Source organism: Arachis ipaensis, chromosome B07 (assembly GCF_000816755.2).
Source record: "Arachis ipaensis cultivar K30076 chromosome B07, Araip1.1, whole genome shotgun sequence".
Classification (NCBI taxonomy): domain Eukaryota; kingdom Viridiplantae; phylum Streptophyta; class Magnoliopsida; order Fabales; family Fabaceae; genus Arachis; species Arachis ipaensis.
Genome location: NC_029791.2, coordinates 38,855,707 through 38,879,091, shown reverse-complemented (window position 1 = coordinate 38,879,091; position 23,385 = coordinate 38,855,707). Strand labels below are relative to the sequence as shown.

The 23,385-nt window shown below is 37.6% G+C and overlaps 1 protein-coding gene across 1 annotated transcript; it reads right to left on the bottom strand.

Annotated features, from left to right (window-relative positions):
* LOC107607070 lies at positions 2,396-7,604 on the bottom strand. The gene is made up of 7 exons (XM_016309058.1): positions 7,253-7,604; positions 5,214-5,286; positions 4,580-4,901; positions 4,057-4,499; positions 3,652-3,755; positions 2,953-3,036; positions 2,396-2,865 (listed from the first exon to the last, which is right to left on the bottom strand). The coding sequence occupies exons 1-7, from the start codon at positions 7,602-7,604 to the stop codon at positions 2,396-2,398; spliced, it is 1,848 nt and encodes a 615-aa protein (XP_016164544.1).

Below are 23,385 nucleotides of genomic sequence, written 5' to 3'. Positions count from 1 at the left end.
TTTGATCAAAATTGATTTTTCATTTTTCAGATAATTAATTTGAAAAAAATCTAGGGAACCAACTTTATATGTAGCCAACTTTTTAAAACATTCTAATTTTTAAATTTCAAAAACTAGTTTTATTCTCATAAAAAATACATCCTTCCACCATCTTCACCTCTCTTCTCCTTTTTCTTCCGGATCTCTTCTTCTTCTTTTCCTATACATCTCTCCCTTGACGCCACCTTTCCCTCCACATCTTTTCTTCTTCCACTTCTTCTTCTCCTCCTCCGGATCACCTTTAGAAGTTCTTGTATAATGATTTTAAATGTTTTTTTTTGTAATATTTTAGATGTTTTCTTTTTTTATATTTTGAATATTCTTTTTATAATTATTTTAGATGTTTCTATTCATTTAGTTTTAGATGTTTCTTTTATTATAATTTTTATGTTTCTTTTCTTTTGGTTTTGGATTTTTTTGTTTTGAATGTTTTTTTTTTTTTAATAAAGAAACATGCAAAAAAATCAAAGAAGGAGAAAGGCTGACCACGATTGGATGTTTCTTTTCTTTATTTTTGGGTGTTTCTCTTTTAAAATCAAGAAGCATGGCGAAGAGGCTGACCATGTCGGAGAGAGGCGCACAGAAGAGCGCAACGGCATAGTAGAGGGAAGCAAGGGTACATCAGAGAAAAACAAGGGTGTGCTGGAGGGAAGAACACTCACAGCGGAAGGGAGCACATGCACGGTGGAGAGAAGTGTTGCTAAAGGAGGTTTATTTTTCGGGGGAAAAAGATATTGGAGAGGGACGTAAAGTGATTAGAGTTTCAGATAATTTTTGTTTTTTACTGTGGTAGTACAATTGACTTTTTGGAGTGAATTATATATTGTTTTTAGTATTTTTTGGACCTTTTTACAACTCAACTAATAGTTAATTGTAGTTGGTTGGTACCCCAATTAGTTATCTAATAAGATTGATTGATTTGTCCTAATTTAATTTGAGATTCTTGTTGATATCTCAAAATGCAAACACATGTAAATAGAGTAAAATATTGTGTTTGTCCCTAACATTTGGAATAACTCCTAAAATTGTCCCTAACATTTAAATCGTCCCATTTAAGTCCCTAACATTTCAAAATTGGCTCAATGTTGTCCTGCCGTTAGGGGTCTGTTAATAGAATTGACGGCGGGACAAAATTAAGACGATTTTGAAACGTTAGGGACTTAAATAGGATGAAAATGTTGGGGACAAAAATGATACATAGAAATAAATTTTAATTTAATCCTTTAATAATATCAATTTTTTACGGTACATAGTTATTCAATTATTTTTAATCACATCTAAGTAAATTACACTTAATCACATTACTTTCGTTCTAAATAAATTTATTTTTTAAAATTTTACTCTTAAATATTTTTACTCATCATGCAATATTTGTAGAATGATTAGTACATAAACTTGTGGAAAAGAAAAAATGATACATAAATAATAAAGTATAAATTATACCTTTTGTCTCTAATGTATCAAAATTATTTAATGTTTAATTTAGTTAAACTTTATTTTTAATTTTATTTTTCAATAATGTCAAATTTTTATCGAGAATTTCGATATCATCATCGGCAGTGAAGGAAACGAGAATCCTTTTGTCGGTTGGCAAACTCTTAGGATCCTCAATGATAATATCGTTAAAACGATTTAAAATTCTCAGATTTGATTATTTAAAGACTTCGATCGAGATGTGTTTGCCTTTGTCTTGGGCAGATAAAGCTTGGGGAATAGAAGAGGAAGCTATTGGTGAGTATGCGAAGAGGGTCCTAATATTTGATTTGGTTATGGAGGGAAAGTTTACGTAGGAAGGTTCAGAAAAGATTAGCAAAGTTTGTGAGGGAAAGATAAAAGTTGGAAGACGAAAAGTTGACATTGAGTAACGGTGGAAATTTATTAAGTGAGAATAAAAGAAGTGCGCTACCGTTTCGTATTTCGTTTTTCAAAATTTGAAATTAGAAACTTCCTTGAGAAGGCGAAATGGAAGAGAGAGAAACGGTGTGTTGTGAGGAATGTGCCGTAGTGGGCACAAATAAATGGAAATTAGAAGGTTTCATTTAAGACGAATTTATTAATTGTAGTGGTGAAGTCAAAAGAGATAGGATTAAAGTCCAGTTTGGGTAAATAACTTAAATAAGTTTTTTTGGAAAAAAGAGCTTAAAGTATAATGACTTTTATTAATAGCAGCTTATAAATAAGTTATTTTGTGTTTGAATTTTTAACTATAGAAGTACTTATTTTAAAGTTGTAGCGTTTGGATAAATAACTCAAAAAATACAATTTCTTTTACACAAGAGAATGGATATTAAAATAACGATGATAACAAATACTTTCCATTATTGAAGGTTAATTTTACATAACCAAATCACTAAGATTACAATCGATCGGGTAATTGATTCTTTATTTGTTCTCTAATTAGTTCCATTTTTCTAGCGCTTTCAGCATTTGGTCCTTCCCACGTAATATCATTAGAAACTGGTTCTTCTACTTCACCTTCACCTTCACCCATAAGATCAAAATTTTCATGGAATTCTTCAAATTGTTCATCGCTTGTGTCATTCCGTTGAATAAAATTGTGTAAAGCCATACAAGCACCAATAATTCTAACTTGTGTGTCTAAGGAAAACGATGGCATGGCACCTGAAATTTTCCATCTTGCTTTACAACATCCAAATGAGCGTTCAATTGTACATCTAAGGCTAGAATGATAGTAGTTGAATACTTCATTTCTTCCTCTTGCTCTGGGACCCAATCTAAAATGCGGAAGATGGTATCTGTGACCTTTATAAGGACCTAAGAACCCCATAAAACACGGATAGCCAGAATCTACCAAGTAGTACTTATCTAGCAAAAATTTAGTGCACCACAAAATCAGTTAAAAAAATAAAGAGTTTAATCTAATATAAATAATATCAGTCTCAAATATGCTACCCTTTAGAGGAAGAGGAAAATGAAGACTTTGTCTATGCACAACTTGATTGAAAATTTTAGTATCGTATGCAGACCCCTCCCAACCTGCCCATACAAATGTGAAACACATATTAAAATCACATACTGCCATCACATTTGTAGTTGTGATCCCCTTTCTACCAATGTATGAAATTTTTTTGTCGGCAGGAACAACAATAGGTATATGAGTTCCATCTATCGCACCAATGCAATTTTTAAAATATGGATAATATCTTTCATCATTTTTAATTTCCACTGGAGTATCTGTGAATTGTGGATCAATTGGTTGAATAATATATTGAGCAAGCTTGCAAACAGCATCCAATACACAATGAAATTGTCTAGAAATAATTTCTCCTAAATGTTGGAATCTTTCTTCTGCATTACGTATTGAACCTGATTGTCCAATGATATATAAAAATATACCTACTTGTTCATGAATTCCAATCCATTTTGTTGTCTTCAGATTGTAAGTATTTTGTAAAACATCACAAAGATGAAGGAACACAAGCTTTTTCATCCTAAATTGCTGGTAGCAACGAATAGGATGCCCATTTAAAAGTTCATTTACCCAACTACTTCCTGTCAACCTTGAAGTTCTTCATGGATTTTTCACAACATACTTTAGAAAATAATCAATACAAGTTGCGATTGTTAGTAAAGTCATTGTCTTCTTCTTACGTTTGGCTGCGATTTTTTGTTTGTTTTCAAATTCTTTGTCTGACACATTTGTATTTGATATCAAACTTTCAGTTGACAAACTTTCAGTTGAGCTGTTAGATATCCTGTTATACAAATATTTTAAACTAATATCAAATAATAAACACTAATCACACTTGTGTGTCAACCACAATCTTCAAGTAAACACTAGTTCACATCTTAAATATAAAATAGCAAACAACCATAGAAAATAATAAAAAAATATAATCATAGAAAATATTTTTTGAACAACACATGAATATATTAAAAAGAGACATTCTAGCAAAAAAACTTTAAGAACCAGACACATCTGCTAAACTATGAGTCTTCAACCAACCAAGTTGTAAGGCAGAATCTTCTAGCCCCATAAAAATCTCTCTATTTGACCTTTTTGCCATTAGTCTTGTAGCTATAAAGAATATATCACTCCCCACTTCTAGTCCAGGTAATTGTTTGAGAATAGCTAAACAAGTAGATATACTTGGTACGTTATTTCTATGAGCTATTTCGTTGGCCTTTTCTTCTTCAAACACATTAATTATACGTTCTAGTTGAGTTGAAAGTTGAGAGGCTCCAGACCTTTTTCCAACCTTTCTTCTCTTTTGTCTCATTGCACTAGGAGGCGTTGATTCATCATTTAACTCATCTTCTAAACCTTCTTCCTGATTACCATTATCTTTGTCATTATATTTATCATTATAACTATCATTTATATCTTCAGAAGGTGTCCATGCACCTACACCAGTAGCTACAACATCTTCAAAAAAGAACTGCATTTCATCAAGATGTTTTGGACCTTCCTCTCTAAATTTTGCCACATTAGAATTTTCCTATGAGACGATAAAATGGCAATTAAAAATCTCTCGATAAAATTGATATTTCTGAAATAGTTTTAAAAAATACAACATACTTGAATCTTAGCATCCCACCAATCATCATTTGCTTGCATGGTCTTCTTAATAGGATCCCAACCAAGACCGGTCTCCTTTCCTTTTAGTTTAGCCCATAGTCCCCATTCTCTTTTCATAGCCTCCCACTTGTTTTTAAATTGTTTAGACTCATAATTTAAACCAGTCTCTTTCAAGAATTTCGTTTTCAAATTTGCCCAACCAACTTTGTTAAAATGTGTTCCAGGTCTATTTCCAGCCACCATCTCTTCTTTACATATTTTCATTAATATAACAGTATTTCGTTCATTCCAATCAGCTTTAAATTTTCTTCCGAACTTACCACTTTCATGCAGTTGTTGGGGAAGAACATAAAAAAAAGAAATCAAACAAACATTTCGTACATGAAGAGATACATAAAAAGTGGAGAGATACATAAAAACAAATTTATTACTGTTTTTTACTTTTTTACTCTTATTAGAACTCTCTCCTCCTTTATTGGGGTCAAAAACTTGCTATAACTAATTATAAAAATAATAGCAAGTTGTATAAAAAAATCACATAAAAAAAAAGTTAAAACTGAGATTTCATAGCATACACAATGTTCAATACAAATTTAATAATAAAAATAGAATGATAAAATGATAAAAAAAATACCTGGAAGGAATATATGCTGGTTCAGATGGAACAGAAAATGGTGGTGGAGGGTCAATATTTCCAGCAGATGAATCTGTTGGAATAATTAATTTTATTAACGCAGATCATCCATATTGAATCACCAAAAATATATTATAATGCGGAAGTGTACCTTTACTCATAAAAGTCAGAAATTGATAGAAGGATTTGGATCTTATGGTTCTTTCGATCTTTCTCAACCAAAGACTTCTGTATCTCTAGGCGGCTGAATTGTGACTCTTCTGATGGGGAAAGAGCGACAAAGGCGGCTTTGGTATATTGGGGACCGAAACCCTGAAGGCCTATTTATATTTGAGCATGGCACCCATTAAACCCTAAAGCGCAAATAAAATAGTATCTAAAGTCCAAATGATAATATATCTAAAATCCAAAAGATAATTATCTAAGGAACAAAAGATAATATTTGGTTTTATTCTCATTTAATTCCAAATCAAAAGTAATAATGACTTATTAAATTTAGCATTTATAACAATAAATGAGATCACTATTATTTATAATTAATATCTGTATTGCCCACAAACAAATTAGAAAATTAAAGTAATTTCCTAACAATCTCCCACTTGGGCTATACATATATTCTTTCTTGACATAATCATATCTTATAAACTTTATGCGCACATCTGAATGCTATTTCTCTCATTACTTTAACAATCTGGTCCATCTCATACATTAGATATGGAACTATTGTAGCTTTTATCACATTAAATGTTGTGACTAAACCACGACAATCACCATCCTAATATACTTAACGACATAGATCAAATTTGGATGAGTAATATGGAAATTACATGCCAAGTAATCTCATGCATGTCTATTTCCAGCTGGTCCAACTTTAAAACTTTATTGAGATCAAACACAATACGAATATTGTAAAAAATGAACATTTCACATAACAGGAAACAAACCATCAACTTAATTCTGCAGAAAAATTAACTCAATATCTGTCATAGGACATATAGTATAAAAAAATAAACTTCTACCAAACCAAGGCATCACAATTATTGACACCCATCCGAGCAGTGTGCTCATAAAAGACTTTAGAGATCAATCCCTTGGTTAACGGGTCTGCTAGCATGTGCTCTGTTCCTATATGTTCTATGAAAATCTATTTTTCTTAAACTTTCTCCTTGACAACTAAGAACTTGATGTCTATATGCTTCGATTTTGTCAAGTTCTTATTGTTGTTGGAGTATAGTATTGTTTACTTATTGTCACAAAATATATTTAATGGCCTTTCAATATCAACTACTACATGAAGTTCAGTGACAAAGTTTTGCAACCATATGCCATGAAATCGGAATCAGAGCACCTAATGATCTCCAAATTTTCTAATCTCCGATAAATAAGCATGTAATCCTTTGTTCTCTTCAGATAACACATTACACGTTTAACAGCTATCCAATGATCCATGCTCGGATTGCTCAAGTATCTACCCAATACTCCCACTATAAATGATATATTGGGTTGTGTGCAGACTTGAGCATACATTAAGCTCCCTAGTGCTGATGCATAAGGTTTATCATGTATTGCTGTCCTCTCAAGACCATTTTTAGGGCATGGCTTGAGACTGAACTTGTCTCCTTTAGCTACGAGTGTGTCCATCGGTCGACAACTTTCCATGCCATATCTACTTAAAATCTTTTCGATATAGTTCTTTTATTATAATCCAAGAATATCTTGAGAACGATCTCTTAGTATCTCGATTCCTAATACAAAAGAGGCATCACCAAGATCTTTCATTTCAAATTTGTTCGATAGAAATTTCTTAGTTTCATGCAACAAGCCTATATCGTTACTGGCAAGTAGAATGTCATCAACATATAAGACCAAAAAGATGTATTTACTCCCACTGAACTTGCGGTATACACACTCATCTATGATTTTCACCTCAAAACTATATGAGTTAATGACTTGATGAAACTTGTGATACTATTGACGAGAAGCTTGTTTGAGACCATAGATGGATTTCTTTAACTAACAAACCATAGATTTTGAATCACCTGATACATAATTTTCTGGTTGTACCATGTACATCGTTTTATCAATGTCACCATTGAGAAACACTGTCTTTACATCCATCTGATGTAGCTCCAAGTCAAAATGAGCTACTAGTGCCATTATGGTTCTAAAAGAGTCTTTCGATGATACTGGAGAGAAAGTCTCTTTATAGTCTATGCCCTCTTTTTGAGTAAAGCCTTTAGCGACTAGATAAGCTTTATATCTCTCGACATTACCCTTAGAATCCCTTTTGGTTTTAAATATCCATTTACAACCAATTGGTTTCACACCTTCAGGTAATTCTACGAGATCCCAAACGTCATTGTCTTTCATAAACTCCATCTCTTCTTTCATGGCATCGATCCACTTTTCAGAGTTAGAACTTTGAATGGCTTGAAGAAAATTGATTGGGTAATTTTCTGTCAAACCAATGCCATCCTCATGTTCTTGGAGATAGACTACATATTCCTTTAAAATCGCACTTCTCCTTTCTCTTATGGATCTCCTTAATGGCACTTCTTGAGGTTGTTGAGCTTGTTGTATGGGTTGGGGTTGAGGAGGATTCTCATTATTTTCTGGTACTGTAGCAGTATCTTGAGCAACAACAATATTTTCATTGTTCTCTTGTACTGTAACTGGATCTACAGCAAAATTCTCATTGTGCTCTTGTACTATAACTGTATCTTGAATAATAATAGGCATAAGGTCCTGATCATTGTCAGTTACAGAATCCTCATCAAAAGCAACATTCCTAATATTTCCTTCCCCCACAAACTCAACATCCTCAAGAAATCTCGCCTTTCCCATTTCAAAAATAGACCTTGATGCAGGATTGTAAAACTTGTACCCCCGTGAATGCTCAGTGATAAACCACTATTTTATGGTTTATCTTGTGCTAAATTGAGTGGTTTTTATCAAGTCTTTGCACACTTATTCATACAATTTGCATAGTTTTACAAATCCTTCCCAATTTTATTCTATGATTGAAAAACTTGCTTGCTAAGCCTTTAAATTGTGTATTTTTAATTCACCTTTATACCATTCGATGCCGTGATCTGTGTGTTAAGTGTTTTCAGGCTATATAGGGCAAGAATGGCTTAGAGGATGGAGAGAAAGCTTGCAAAAATGGAAGGAACACAAGAAATAAAGGAGATAACCAGCGAGGATCGATGCGCACACATGGTTCACGCGTGCGCGTGATTTGGAGATTTTCATAGCGATGCGTACGCGTATACTTGACGCGTACGCGTGACAAGCGAAATTGCACAGCGACGTGTGCGCGTGACTGACGCGTACGGATGACACGCGTAGATGACCATCGACGTGTACACGTGACTGACGGGTACGCATGACGTGCGCCACGTGCAGAAATCGCAGAAGACGCTGGGGGCGATTTTGGGCTCAGTTTTGACCCAGTTTTCGGCCCAGAAATACATACTAGAGCTAGAGGACATGCAGAGACTCAACACATATTCATTTTTACACAATTTTAGTTTTGGTTTTGAATCTTAGAGAGAAAAACTACTTCATCCTCTAGGGTTCTTCATATTCCTAGATTTCTAGTTTTATGCTTTTGATTTGGATATTAAGAAGAGTTACTACCTCCGTTGAAGTTTCCGTCATTCTAGTTTGTTTCCTTATTTCCTTACTCTTTTAAGCACCCATTCACCCTGTTCAGAATTACATATGGATATCTTTGATTTTGGAATTTATTAATGTAAGAATTATTTTTACATTTAATTTCATTATTGGCTTGAGTATCATCTTTCCTTAATTTATTATTTCAAAATTAGCTTTTATTAATTTAATTTTAGTTACCATGTCTCTTTTCTATTCCCTTTACATGTCTGCAAAATTGGCATCCATGTCAATGAAGTAGGCTCTTAACTTGACTTTGGAGTTGATTAATAGGAGGCCTTTGAGTTGGAATACTCAAGTGTTAATTTGCAATTGGAAGTTGTTGGCTAATTCTCCAGTCACTAATGCTAATCCTTCCGTAGGAGAGGATTAGGACTTGTGAATCAGAGTTGGCTCAATTACCTGACTTTCCTTTATTCAGTAAAGGTTAACTAAGTAAAAAACAACAACCTCTTACTATTACACTTGGGAAAAATTCAACAAGGATAGAACTTCTGATTAATCTTCTCCTGGTCAAGGCTTCTTTATTTCAATTACACAAAACCTCTTGTTAATTTTCATTGCTTTAATTTATAATCAATTATTTTTCTGTTCTCCAACTCTAAAATTTCTCAGAAAATTCCTGACCAATAAATTGCGCTTTTTTGTTAACTCGTTGGGAGACGACCTGGAAATTCTACTCTCAGTATTTTATTCTTAAATTGTGACAACTCTTTTTAAATTGATAAGCGGAATTTTTGTCGGTTAAGAACTGTACTTTCAACGCTGTTCTTATTATAAATTCTTAATCGGCAATTTTCCGTCCGTCAGTTTTTGGCGTCGTTGCTGGGGAGTTGCAACAATGTGCTAAATTATTAGTTGGTGTAAATATTTTTTTTAACTTACATATTTGCATATTTTATTTTATTTTATTACCATGAGCTGTATGTTTCTTTCATTGAATGACGCATTCACTACCTGATCTGAGCTTAGCTGCGTTTGATCCTGAAATCGAAAGAACTATTTCACATATCAGGCAAGCTTGGCGTCGGTTAGCCTCTGCGGGTGGTGAAGTGGTTACTGCCAATTCACCAGTCTCATTTGAGGGCGAATCTGAAGCGCCATTTGAGGAAAAAATATGCTCTTCTTTTACTGATTCTGTTGATTTACGTGTAGGTAACATGACGGAGGCCAGAAGGATTACTCTCCAGGAAGCAGGAGCTCCGGACTTTACACTGCAACCGTATCAAGCGCTCATCCAAATCTGGCTGCAGATTTTGAACTGAAGACTGCGCTAATCAATCTACTGCCCAAGTTTCATGGCTTACCTGCTCAAGAGCCTATCAAGCACCTCAGAGATTTTCAGACAGCCTGCTCAACTACTAGGCGTCATGGTGTAGATGAGACTACTATTTGGCTATATGCCTTCCCGTTTTCTCTTGAGGGAAAGGCAAGGGAGTGGTTCTACACTCAACCTGAAGAAGTTGTTACTAATTGAGATCTGCTCAGAAGGGAATTCCTGGACAAATACTTTCCAACTGAAGTTACAGATTAGACTGAGGAAAGAAATTTCCTGCATTATCCAAGGCGAATCAAAGACTCTTTATGTGTATTGGGAGCGCTTCAGGAATCTCCTGGACTCATGTCCCCACCACAAGATTGACCAGTTGGTGTTGATTAGCTATTTCACACAAGGCATGAAGCCTCAAGACAAGACTATATTAGATGCTGCGAGTAATAGCTCTCTGACTAAGTACAAGACGGTGACAGAAGCGTGGTAACTGATCGCCGATCTAGCTGAGTCTACCCGGAATGCAAGGCACAGGAACAACCATCCCAAGGCTATTGTGGAGGTTTCTTCTCGTAGTAAGATTGCTGCTCTCACACAGACTCTGGGAGAGATGACTAACATACTGAAGCAGCTACAACTGAATCAACAACAACCTTAGCCTCCTCCACAACAACAATGTCAACAGTTAGTTCCTTAGAGAGTGTGTGGAATATGTGCTTGCTATTCCCACTACACTGATGAATGTCCACAACTCCAACAAGAAGACAACACCTTGGCAGCTACCAGCAACTACTATAACTGCCCGAATAAAGGGAATTATCAACAAGGCAGTAATTATAACCAAGGTGGGAACTACAATCAAGGTTGGCAAGATAACTCCAACCAAGGCTAGAAAGACAATTCCAAACAGGGGTGGAGAGATAATTCCAACCAAGGATGGAGGGAAAACTACAACCAAGGAGGAAGAGACAACGGTGAAAATCAGAGGTGGAACAACAACAACAATCAGCAGAATCGGTATCAACAGAACCCCCCATACCAACAGTAGAACCAAGGCCAGACTTACTGAGCACCTCACCAAAGGCAATCACAAGCGCCTCAGAACAACCAGCAGCAAGCCCCTCAAATTACTTACCCCCCTCCCTCTTCCAATGATGAAATGCTTTGCTCTATTGCGCAAGGACAAAAAGACATTCAGAATACACTTAACTCTACCATAAACGGTCTTAACTCCACTCTACAAGTACTCATATCTCGCTTGGAACCACCCTTCACTCCCAACATTCAACCTTCAAGCTCTAGTGCACTACCTTCTCAACTTTTACCCAACCCCAAAGGTGACATCAATGCCATTACTTTGAGGTCCAGAACCACACTGCAAGAGAGGAGTCATGAAGAACGAAGCTCAAAAGAAGACATTCAAGTTGAAGACATTGTTGAGGTAGAGGATGTTGAAGAAGAGGAAGAAGTACAAGACATGGTTGAAGAAGAAGTGGCTCAACCAAGGAATGGAGCACCAAAGGAAGATGCAGTTACAAGAGAAGCCATTCCCATTCCTTTTCCACACCTTTCTAGGAAATCTAGAAAGCAGATGGAGCTAGACCCCAAGATGGTGGAAATCTTAAAAAAGGTTGAGGTAACCATTCCCCTTTTTGATTCTATTCGCCAGGTACCTAAATATGCTAAGTTTCTAAAAGATTTATGCATGAATAAAGATAAAATACATGATTTAGAAACTATTCCTCTAGGTAGCTCTATTTCTGCTTTAATGGGTGATATACCAGAAAGATGTAGTGATCCGGGTCCATGCATGGTTACTATTACTATAAAGAGTGTACAATTTTTTGACTGCATGTGTGATTTAGGGGCATGTGTGATTATTATGCCATTATCTATATATGATGTCTTGAGGCTCCCTCCCTTAAAAAGGTCGGCAGCACGTTTTGTTTTGGCAGATAAAAGTATAATCTCGGTGGTTGGAATTGCTGAGGACGTGCTGGTGAGCATTAAGGGGCTAACATTCCCTATTGACTTCTACATTTTGGAGATGCCCCTTAATGACTCAGAAAGATCATCATCCATCCTATTTAGAAGGCCATTTCTGAAGACTTCAAGGTTCAAGTTGGATGCCTTCTTAGGAACTGACTCTTTTGAGATAGATGGCAGTGCAGTGAGCTTCAACCTGGATAAAGCTATGAAGCATCCTCCGGAAGATCATTCCATCTTCTAGTGCGACATCATTGATGAGACAGTGGCTACAGTTCACCAAGAAGAAGTAAAAGAGAGGCACATGAAGCAAGGTGCAAGTGTGGGGAAGCCCTCTGAATAAGATGAAGACACCTTGCCACCTACCATGGCTCCAGATGATCAAGTGCCCAACCATGAGCAGAAAATGCAGTGAAGCCCCTTCCACCCCACCTCAAGTATGCTTACCTTGAGGATCATCAGAAACTCCTAGTTATCATTGCAAGGGAACTCACTTCCCAACAGGAGGAGCAGTTGCTTGGTGTGTTGAGAAGACATAAGAAAGCTATTGGGTAGAGCTTGGCGGATATAGTAGGCATCATCCCTCAAGTCTGTGAGCACCGTATATTTTTAGAAGAGGGAGCAAGGCCTGTCCGTCAACCTCAAAGGCGGTTGAACCCCACCATCTTAGAAGTTGTCAAGAAGGAAGTGACCAGACTGCTTGAAGCTGACATCATCTACCCCATCTCAGATAGTGAATGGGTCAGCCTAGTACAAGTGGTGCCCAAGAAGTCTGGAGTCACAAAAGTGAAGAGTGAGCATGGAGAGCTCCTGACAACTAGAGTGCAGAACTCCTGGAGGGTGTGCTTTGATTATAGGCGCCTCAACCAGGCTACTCGCAAGGATCACTATCCACTGCCTTTCATTGATCAGATGCTTAATCGCCTGTCAGGTAAAGCACACTACTATTTTCTAGATGGTTACACTGGCTATTTTCAAATTTATATATCTCCTGAAGATCAGGAGAAGACTACTTTTACATGTCCCTTTGGAACGTATGCATACAAGAGGATGCCTTTTGGCTTATGTAATGCACCGGCTACTTTCCAAAGATGCATGATGAGTATTTTCTCAGATCTTATTGAGAACTGTATGGAAGTTTTCATGGATGACTTTAGTGTGTATGGTGATTCATTTAACCTTTGCTTGGATAGTTTAGCTAGAGTATTAGATAGGTGTGTTAGTTCAAACCTTGTATTAAATTTTGAAAAATGTCATTTCATGGTAAAACAAGGTATTGTTCTAGGACATGTTTCTAATACTGGTATTTTTGTAGATCCAGCAAAGGTAGATGTGATTTTTGGTTTACCTTACCCCTCCTCCGTGAGGGAAGTCCGTTCGTTCCTTGGTCATACAGGTTTCTACTGGAGATTTATCAAGGACTTCAGTAAGGTAGCATTGCCTCTATCCCGACTGCTGCAGAAGGATGTTGAGTTCGAGCTGAGTGAGGACTGCATGGAAGCGTTTGATAAGCTGAAGATCGCCTTGACTCAAGCTCCGATTGTGAGAGGACCCGACTGGAGCCAGCCATTTAAGATTATGTGTGATGCCTCTAACCATGCAGTGGGAGCGGCACTGGCTCAGCCTGAAGGTAAGGACTCTTTTATAATTGCTTATGCTTCTAAGACCTTAGACGCTGCTCAGTCTAATTATACTACCACTGAAAAAGAGCTTCTGGCTATTGTTTTTGCTCTGGATAAATTCCGAGCCTATTTACTTGGTACTAAGGTGGTAGTATACTCAGGCCATGCAGCTCTAAAATATTTGTTAGCTAAAAAAGAGTCCAAACCAAGGTTAATATGTTGGATATTGTTGCTGCAAGAATTTAATTTAGAAATTAAAGATAGGAGTGGTTCCCAGAATTTAGTGGTTGACCACTTGAGTCGCCTAGAGCACATTAAGAATGACTCCACTCCTATCAATGATGCTTTTCCATTTGATAGCTTGCACGCAATATCCGATGTAGTTCCTTGGTATGCACCTATAGCTAATTATCTGGTTAGTCACACCTTCCCTCCTAATTTTACTAAGCATCAAAGGGACAAGCTGAAAAGTGAGTCCAAATATTATATATGGGATGACCCATATTTATGGAGGTATGGTGCTGACCAGATAATTAGAAGGTGTGTGCCTCAATCAGAATTTCAGTCAATTTTAGAGGCCTGCTACTCCTCTGAGAATGGTGGACATTTTGGTCCTCAAAGAACAGCTAGAAAAATTTTAGACTGTGGATTCTGGTGGCCCCCTCTTTTTAAGGATGCTACAGCCTTCTGTAAATCTTGCTCCCCATGCCAAAGGTTTAGGAATATATCCAAGAGGGATGGGATGCCCCAACAACTTATGTTGTTCTGTGAAATTTTTGATGTTTGGGGCATTGACTTCATGGGTCCATTTACAAACTCTAGTGGTTTCTTATACATATTGTTAGCTGTTGATTATGTCTCTAAATGGGTGGAAGCAATTCCTACCCGTACTGATGATGCTAACGTTGTTGTCTCCTTTGTTAGAAATTATATTATCTGTCGCTTTGGATCACCACGAGCAATCGTGAGTGATCAAGGCACTCATTTTTGTAACAGGAGATTGACAGGTCTATTGAAGAAATATGGCATTGTTCACAAGGTAGCAACAGCTTACCATCCCCAATGGGCAAGTCGAGGTATCTAACAGAGAGATAAAGCGTATACTGGAGAAGATTATCAAGCCTAATAGAAAAGACTGGAGCACCAGGCTTGTAGATGCGCTCTGGGCTTATCGGACAGAATATAAGACACCTATCGGAATGAGTCCATTCCACCTAGGCTATGGCAAAGCTTGTCACCTTCCAGTGGAGGTGGAGCACAAAGCTTTCTGGGCGGTACGGAAATGCAACATGGGATTTGAGAAGGCCGGTGCTGAAAGGAAGCTGCAACTAGCAGAGCTGGAGAACCTTCGACTCGAAGTATATGACACCTCCAGGCTTTTACAAAGAGAGGGTGAAGGCTGTGCATGACAAGCATATCAAGAGAAAAGAGTTCAGACTTGGGGAGGTGGTTCTCCTTTACAACTCCAGATTGAGGCTCATGTCAGGCAAGCTGAGATCAAGGTGGGAAGGTCCCTATAGAGTAGAGAAGGCAGAGCCATACGGAGTCTTCCACCTGAGTTACCCTTCAAGCTCCAAATTCCTCAAAGTCAATGGCCACCGTCTGAAGCTGTATCATGGTGAGAAAATGAAGAACAATAAGGAGCTGGAGGTCTTCCTCTTGGAGGATCCAGCAACAGAAGAAGACTGAGCTTGTGGACCGTCCAATTTAAGGATGTAAAAGAAAAGTGCTAGGTTGGAGACAACCCACCATGGTATGATCGTCCCTTTACATTCCTAGTTTTATTTTATTTTGTTTTTATCAGTGTTTATTCATAATTTCTATATAATCACCTGCATTCTGCATAAAAAAAAACACATTCGATGCGCAAGCGTCCCTGACGCGTACGCGTCATATGTGAATGCGAGAATAATAGGAATTGAATAGAGAGTTGGGCAGGAGTGGCGCTGGAACCATGCTTTGCGCACAAACCAGCCCACGCGTGCGCGTCGCTTGCGTTTTCAGCAGCCCACGCGTAAGCGTCCCTGGCGCATACGCGTGACCCTGGAAATCGGCGTAAATTGGTGTTTGAATAGAGATTTGTGATGGTCTGGGGCTAGCACTGTGCTGGAGGCACAATCTTCATCACGCGTACGCATCCCTGACGCGTGTGCGTCATATTCGCTTAATGGCCATCCACGCATGCACGTGGCTGATGCGCACGCGTCGTATACAATTTTGGCCCCCAACCCAGAATGAACAAAGAGTTGTGCGTGCATGAGGCTGGTTTCGCGCGATTCACACAATCATGGGCACGCGTACGCGTGCCAGACGCTTATGCGTCACTATCAATTTTACGCGACCCACGCGTACACGTGCCGTATGCGTACGCGTCGCATACGCCTCACAACTACACCAGTACGCCACCCAGATTTTAATTTCCCCCTCCTAAATCCTAATTCTCTTTCATTCCTAATTCTTTCTTCTTTCTTCTTCCTTCTTTCTTCCTTATTCTTTCTTACTATCTACTACTTTCTTCTTCCCTTTTTCATCTTCTACCTCAGGTTCTTTTCTTCCTCTCCTCTACTCTTTCATTCTTCTTTCAATTATTGCATTTAATTACTTTTCTTTCTTCTCAATTTTATATTACCTTGGTTATTTATGGTTTCTTTTTCATGCATTTTTATGTTGGTGTTGGAGCTTTATTTGGATGTACTTTCTTATACTTGAACTTGTGGATATTATGAGGAGTGATTTGACAATTGACATTTAATTTTGGATCTCATACACACTTGGATTAATTATTTTTAATTCCTATTTTTCCATTGCCCACCAAGTGTTTGTCAAAAAGCTCTTATGGCATTTTGAATCTTATTTTATTCTACTCTTACACTTTAATGCCTCTTTTCATAACACTTGGACTCCACATGTATTTGGGATTATCATTTACAATTGTCATCATACAAGTGCTCTTTAATTTGGCACATTTAATAATTGATGCTTGAGTTATGCTTCTCATGCCTATTACTTGCATGCTTCTACCCTCTTGCATCTAATTATTATGAATTTCCTTTTTGCTTCTAATTGATGTCTTACCTACATGTTGTAGCTACCATGTATTTAAGCTATTCTCTTTTCTTTGGCATTCATTATCACTTGGAATTTCTTCCTTCCAGTTTTTAGTTATCTATATTTACCATTCTTCCTCTTTTGTTGATTTTGTGGAGCCTTGCATCGAGAGGAGATAGTGGAGATTTTTGAGGAGGCAGCCGCGGGAGGCCAACCATTCATGGGTAGTTGAATTCTACTCCAACTTCTACTCGCCTACTCTGCAGACTGTCTATGTTCGTCAGCAGCAAGTCCCTGTCTCCGAGAGTGCCATACAGAGAGTACTAGATCTTCCACCTAGCCCAGAGGGATTGGATGCATATCAAGAGGCCTCTCTTAAGTGCCAGATGTATCAGTTTGACTGGGATAGCATCTTTGGAATTATAGCCCAACCTGGCAGCACCTGGATTTATGGGCAGCATCGGTCAAAACCTAAGAGCATCTCAGCCCAGTCACTTACCTTGGAGGCTCGTGTGTGGGCACAGATTATGTCCCACTATATCTTTTTGAGCACTCACGAGTCTACCTTCATAGCGGACATGGCTGTTCTCATCTAGTGCATCCTGACTGAGCAACCTCTCAACCTGTCTCGGCTCATCTGGTAGGCAATGGGACACGTATAGATTACAGGTAACCTGCCTTTTCCCGCATTGGTTTCAGATTTAGTCTCTGCAGCAGGTGTTTCCCATCGGGCTAGAGACACAAAGGTTATGATTCCTAGGGCCGATCAGTATGTCCCGAATGGGAAGTACATCAGACCCCCAGTTTCCTCAGCGAGCCGGCCTCCAGGCCCATCATTAGACACTCCTCCTACTTCTACTCCACCATCATCAATACCACACGCACCATCCACACATAAGATGTTCCTTCAGATCCTTGAGAGGTTCGACCGGCAAGACCGGCGGATGGAGCAATTGGAGCGCCGTAACAAGCGCCGATACAACTATCTGAAGGAGCTCATTGTTGGTACTCACCCACCTCCGGAACAGAAGGACACCCCGGATTCCCCTTCACCCAGTAGCACAGGGAGCCATGGCAAACTAGACAGCGGAGGCGATGCTTCCAGCCCTACCTTGCTCCTTACTAATGGCACGGAGGACCGTGCCAAGTCTTAAGTGTGGGGAGGTCAATCCTTGACTTCTGGAGGTAATCTCTCTCTCTTAACACCAACATTTGACTTTTTCTTTTGTTAGATAGGATAGATTGCATGATAGTAGTTGCTTGCATGTATGTTTTGCTTGGTTGAAGTAATAAATTTCTTTTCAAGACCCTATTTTATAGCATTTCACTAATTTAAGTTAAATTTTTTTTTTGTTAAACTTGTTTGAAGATTGTAATTTGGAACATGGTTTATAGCTAAGAACACACAACCTGTGAGATTTTGAGCTTAATTATATGGTTATATTATTTAACCCTGATTTTTATTCTTGTGTGTTTTCTTTTCTATAATTGCAATCTATAGTTTGTTCCATTCTATATGTCCATTGTTTAGTGTATTTGCATGCATACATATGATTGAGGCCATCATTTGTTATTAGCTCACTTATCCCAAATAGCCTACCACTTCAATTACCTTTGTTTGCCACTTTGAGCCTTTTAATCCCCATTTGTTCTATATTTTACCACATCACTAGCCATAAGCGGAAAAACAATTAATTACCCCATTTGAATCTTTGGTTAGCTTAAGATAAAGATTGTGTGTTAACTAAGTATGGGGAATTATAGGAACTTGGGTTAAGTTTTATTGACAAAAATATTGGGAATTTGGGTGTTTACTCATGTAAAAAGAAATAGAAAACTTTATGCATTGATATATTATGCTTTTATTTATAAAAAATAAAAAATAAAAAATAATAATAAATACCAAAAATACTTATGAATAGGGGACAAAATTACCCCAATGCTAAGTTCAATAAAAGATCAATGCATATGTGGTGGAATTAAAAATTGATACATGAGTATGTGATGCAAAAGTAGAATTTTTGGGTAGCTAGGCATGATTATAGAATTACATAGAGTGTGTGTGTATTAGGTGAGAGCTTAGGTTAGTCAAATATTTATATTATAGCTCACTTGGCCATACATATATTCTCACCCTTACCTTAGCCCCATTGCAACCTTGAAAAGACCTTATGATGTTTGTATTTGTACACTAAATATTTGTTGATTAGTTAGATGAGGAAAAAAGTTTTAGAAAGCATTACTAGAGAAGAGTAGAGTGGATTAACCCTAGACACTTGAGTGATTAGAGTGCATATACACTTCCAGTGAGGGTTCAATGCTCGATTCTATGTTTCCTGCTTTCATGAGCTATCTTCCTACAAGTTTACTTGTCTTTTACTGTATGATTTGAATGAGTGGAATCTGATTTATGCCTGTCTTGAAGAACTTGTTCACTTTTAACCAAGTAGATAGAAACATCTTAGCATATAGTTGCATTCACATACATAGGTTGCATTACAAGAGTCTTACTTTCCCCCATTCATTCCTTTGCCTCCTTGAGCTTAGCATGAGGACATGCTAATGTTTAAGTATGGGGAGATTGATAAACCACTATTTTATGGTTTATCTTATGCTAAATTGAGTGGTTTTTATCAAGTCTTTGCACACTTATTCATACAATTTGTATGGTTTTACAAATCCTTCCTAATTTTGTTCTATGATTGAAAAACTTGCTTTCTAAGCCTTTAAATTGTGTATTTTTAATTCCCCTTTATACCATTCGATGCCGTGATCTGTGTGTTAAGTGTTTTCAGGCTATATAGGGCAGGAATGACTTAGAGGATGGAGAGGAAGCTTGCAAAAATGGAAGGAACACAAGAAATAAAGGAGATAACCAGCGAGGATCGACGCGCACTGATGAACAGATTTTTGATGGTAAAGAATTCAGAATAAATTCTCGTTGCGAGTATAGTTTCTAAACCAACAAAGAATCCTTTCATACAAAAAATTGTTTGTCACTAAAGCAAACCCAATATGAATAATAACTGAAGTATTTAAATCTCGGGTCATCTCTCAAGGAATTGCAGGGAGGTGTAGTTATTATTGGTTATGAGATAGTATATTTTTGGGTTTTTGAAATAAGGAACAAGAAAAGTGAATGACAAGAAATTAAATTAATAACTAAGAAAACTCTTGGCAAGGTATGAGAATTAGACATCCTATCCTAGTTATCCTTATCAATTGTGATGAGAATTGTTCATTGCTCCCACTTAGTTAACCTCTAACTATGAAGAAAAGTTAAGTGGACTAATCAATGTGATTCCTCAAGTCCTAGTCAACTCCTAAGGAAAGACTAGCTTTAGAGGGATCCAAATCAACCAGCAAATTCCAATTATCAATTAACAAAGGAGTTTGATAACTCAAGCATCTCCAATTACTCAATTCAAGCTAAGAATCTAAAATCTAAATTAAAACCCTCCCAAGCATTTTATCAAACACTTGGAAGGCACAACATAAAAACATAGAGAACTAATAAGAGATAATAAATTCCAAACAGCCAAGTGCAAGTATTAAGAACATAAATCGAAGAAAACAATCATAAATCTGAAATACTTCAAATTGCATTAAATAAGAAATCCAATCAAACATGGAGAATTCATAAACTAAATTAGGAAAATAAATAAATCAACAAGAGAAGATAAACTAGAGTAGTAGAATAATTAAAAGTAGAAGAGAAGCTAAATTGAAATAAAGTAGAAATCTGAAATTAAAAATAACTAAACCTAGGAATCCTAAAAGCTAGAGAGAGGAGAGAGCCTCCCTCTCCAGAAAACTACATCTAAAAGCTAATTAATGTGAATGAATGTATGATTCAATGTCTCTTCAGTCTCTGCTTGTCCCCTGGCTTTAATCTGTGTTTCTGGGCCGAAAACTGGCTCCAAACTCAGCCCAAAATCGCCCCCAGTATTTTCTGCAATTTCTGCACGTGGCGCATGTCACGCGTACGCGTCAGTTACGCGCACGCGTCGCTGTGAATTTCTCTAAATCACGCGTACGCGTCAGGTACGCGCGCGCGTCATTCCTCGCTGGTCAGATCCTTAGTTTCTTGTGTTCCTTCCATTTTCGCAAGCTTCCTTTGCATCCTCTATGTCATTCCTGCCCTATAAAGCCTGAAAACACTGAACACATGGATCACGGCATCGAATGGTATGAAAGGACATTAAAAATACATAATTTAAAGGCTTTGGAAGCAAGTTTCCAATCATAGAACAAAATTGGGAAGGAATTGTAAAATCATGCAAATTGTATGAATAAGTGTGAAAAGACTTGATAAAAACCACTCAATTTAGCACAAGATAAACCATAAAATAGTGGTTTATCAATCTCCCTACACTTAAACATTAGCATGTCCTCATGCTAAGCTCAAGGAGATTAAAAGGATGAATGGGGAAAGTAAGACTCATGCAATGCAACTATGTATATGAATGCAACTATATGCTAAGATGTTTCTATCTACTTGGTTAAAAGTAAACAAGTTCTTCAAGACAAAAATAAATCAGATTCCACTAATTTAAATCACACAATAAAAGACAAGTAAACTTGTAGGAAGATAGCTCATGAAAGCAGGGAACATAGAATCACGCATTGAACCCTCACTGGTAGTGTATATGCACTCTAATCTCTCAAGTGTCTAGGGTTGATCACTCTACTCTTCTCTAGTCATGCTTTCGAAAACTTTGTTCTTCATCTAACCAATCAACAAATATTTAATGCACTAATGCAAACATCATGAGGTCTTTTCAAGGTTGTGATGCACGGAAAACTTGTCTCATAACAAATTTCCTTCGGCAAGTGTACCGAATTTGTCGTCAAGTAAAAACTCACAATAGAGTGAGGTCGAATCCCACAAGGATTGATTGATCAAGCAACTTTAATTAGAGGAATGTTCTAGTTGAGCAATTCAGAAATTGAGTTGAGAATTGCAGAAAGTTAAATGCGGGAAAGTAAATGGCAGAAAGTAAATTGCAGAATCTTAAATGGGAATGGGAGAATTGCTCATAAATGTAAATGACAGAAATTAAAGAGAATGGGTAAGATCAGAAATGGGGAGTTCACTGGACTTAGGAGATGTTGCATTCTCCGGATCAATCTCATTTACATCTCTTCCTCAATCAATGCACTCATTGATCTCCTTGGCAATCTTAAGTGATTGAATTACAATTTCTTGTAATTCAATCTCTCAAATCTTGATCAATAGCCAATTCCTTGGTCAATTTCTCATGAGAAGAGATGAAGTATGGTCACTGATTATACCGCATGCATTTCCCAAATCAAGCATTGAGAGGATTATAGTCACATATCCATCCAAACCCAATTTGGTCCAGCATGAGAAAGCATTTCTAGCTTGATCTCTTCATTCCTCTTCCAAGGTTCAGAAGAGATCCAAGTATGAATAGTTTCTTTTCCAAGATAACTACCCAATTGGATGAAGATCGAAAGCTTTCTCTTTGGATCTTGAGTTTGAAGCAGTTCTCTTCTTCATTTGGGCTTGGCTTTACTTGCAGAAAGAAAGTGTGAAGTGGGCAGAGATTTTAGCTCAGGATGTTAGGGTTGTTAACGTTTAGTGAAAATATGAGTTTGAGAACGTTAGTGACAATCAACTTTCTCACTAACGTTCCTAAGTAAAAGCCACGTTAACCTCAACGTTGGTGGCACAAACGTTGCCACCAACGTTGCCTCTAGGTCCTTCGCACACGTTATTGGGACTTAACTTTCCCAATAACGTTGAAAAGTCCCCGTTGCTCCTATGTTAGAGCCCACGTTAACTTAGTTAACGTGGCTCTTTAACGTGGGCTTGCCATCCTTCGAGAACGTTAGTGACATTCAACATTGTCACTAACGTTCCAATGTGCCCCCATGTCTCACGTTAGAATCCACATTAACTAGGTTAACGTGGCTTATAACGTGGCCATGCTTAGCCATCCCCAACGTTAGTGACAATGTTGAGTGTCACTAACGTTGGCTCATCATTCACTCATCCACGTTAGCTTCCCCGTTAACTAAGTTAACGTGGAAGTTAACGTGGCTCCTTGGGGATGTGTGGTTGCTTCCAACGTTAGTGACAATGTTGAGTGTCACTAACGTTGGCCATCACCTTCTTCTCTCACGTTAGCCTCCACGTTAACTAAGTTAACGTGGAAGTTAACGTGGCTCCTTGGGGATGTGTGGTTGCTTCCAACGTTAGTGACAATGTTGGGTGTCACTAACGTTGTCGACCACTCTTACCTCTTCACGTTAGCTTCCATGTTAACCAAGTTAACGTGGGAGTTAACGTGGCATTGTGCACTTAGGCCAACGTTAGTGACAATGTTGAATGTCACTAACGTTTGCTTCCTTTCCCCCTTTTAACGTTAGAGGCCACGTTAACTAAGTTAACGTGGACTCTAACGTGGCCACTTGTGAGCATTGGCCAACGTTAGTGATAATGTTAAGTGTCACTAACGTTGGCTCAAATTCCCTTCTTCACATTAGAGTTCACGTTAACTTAGTTAACGTGACTCTTAACGTGGGTAATGATGGCTTTGAGAGC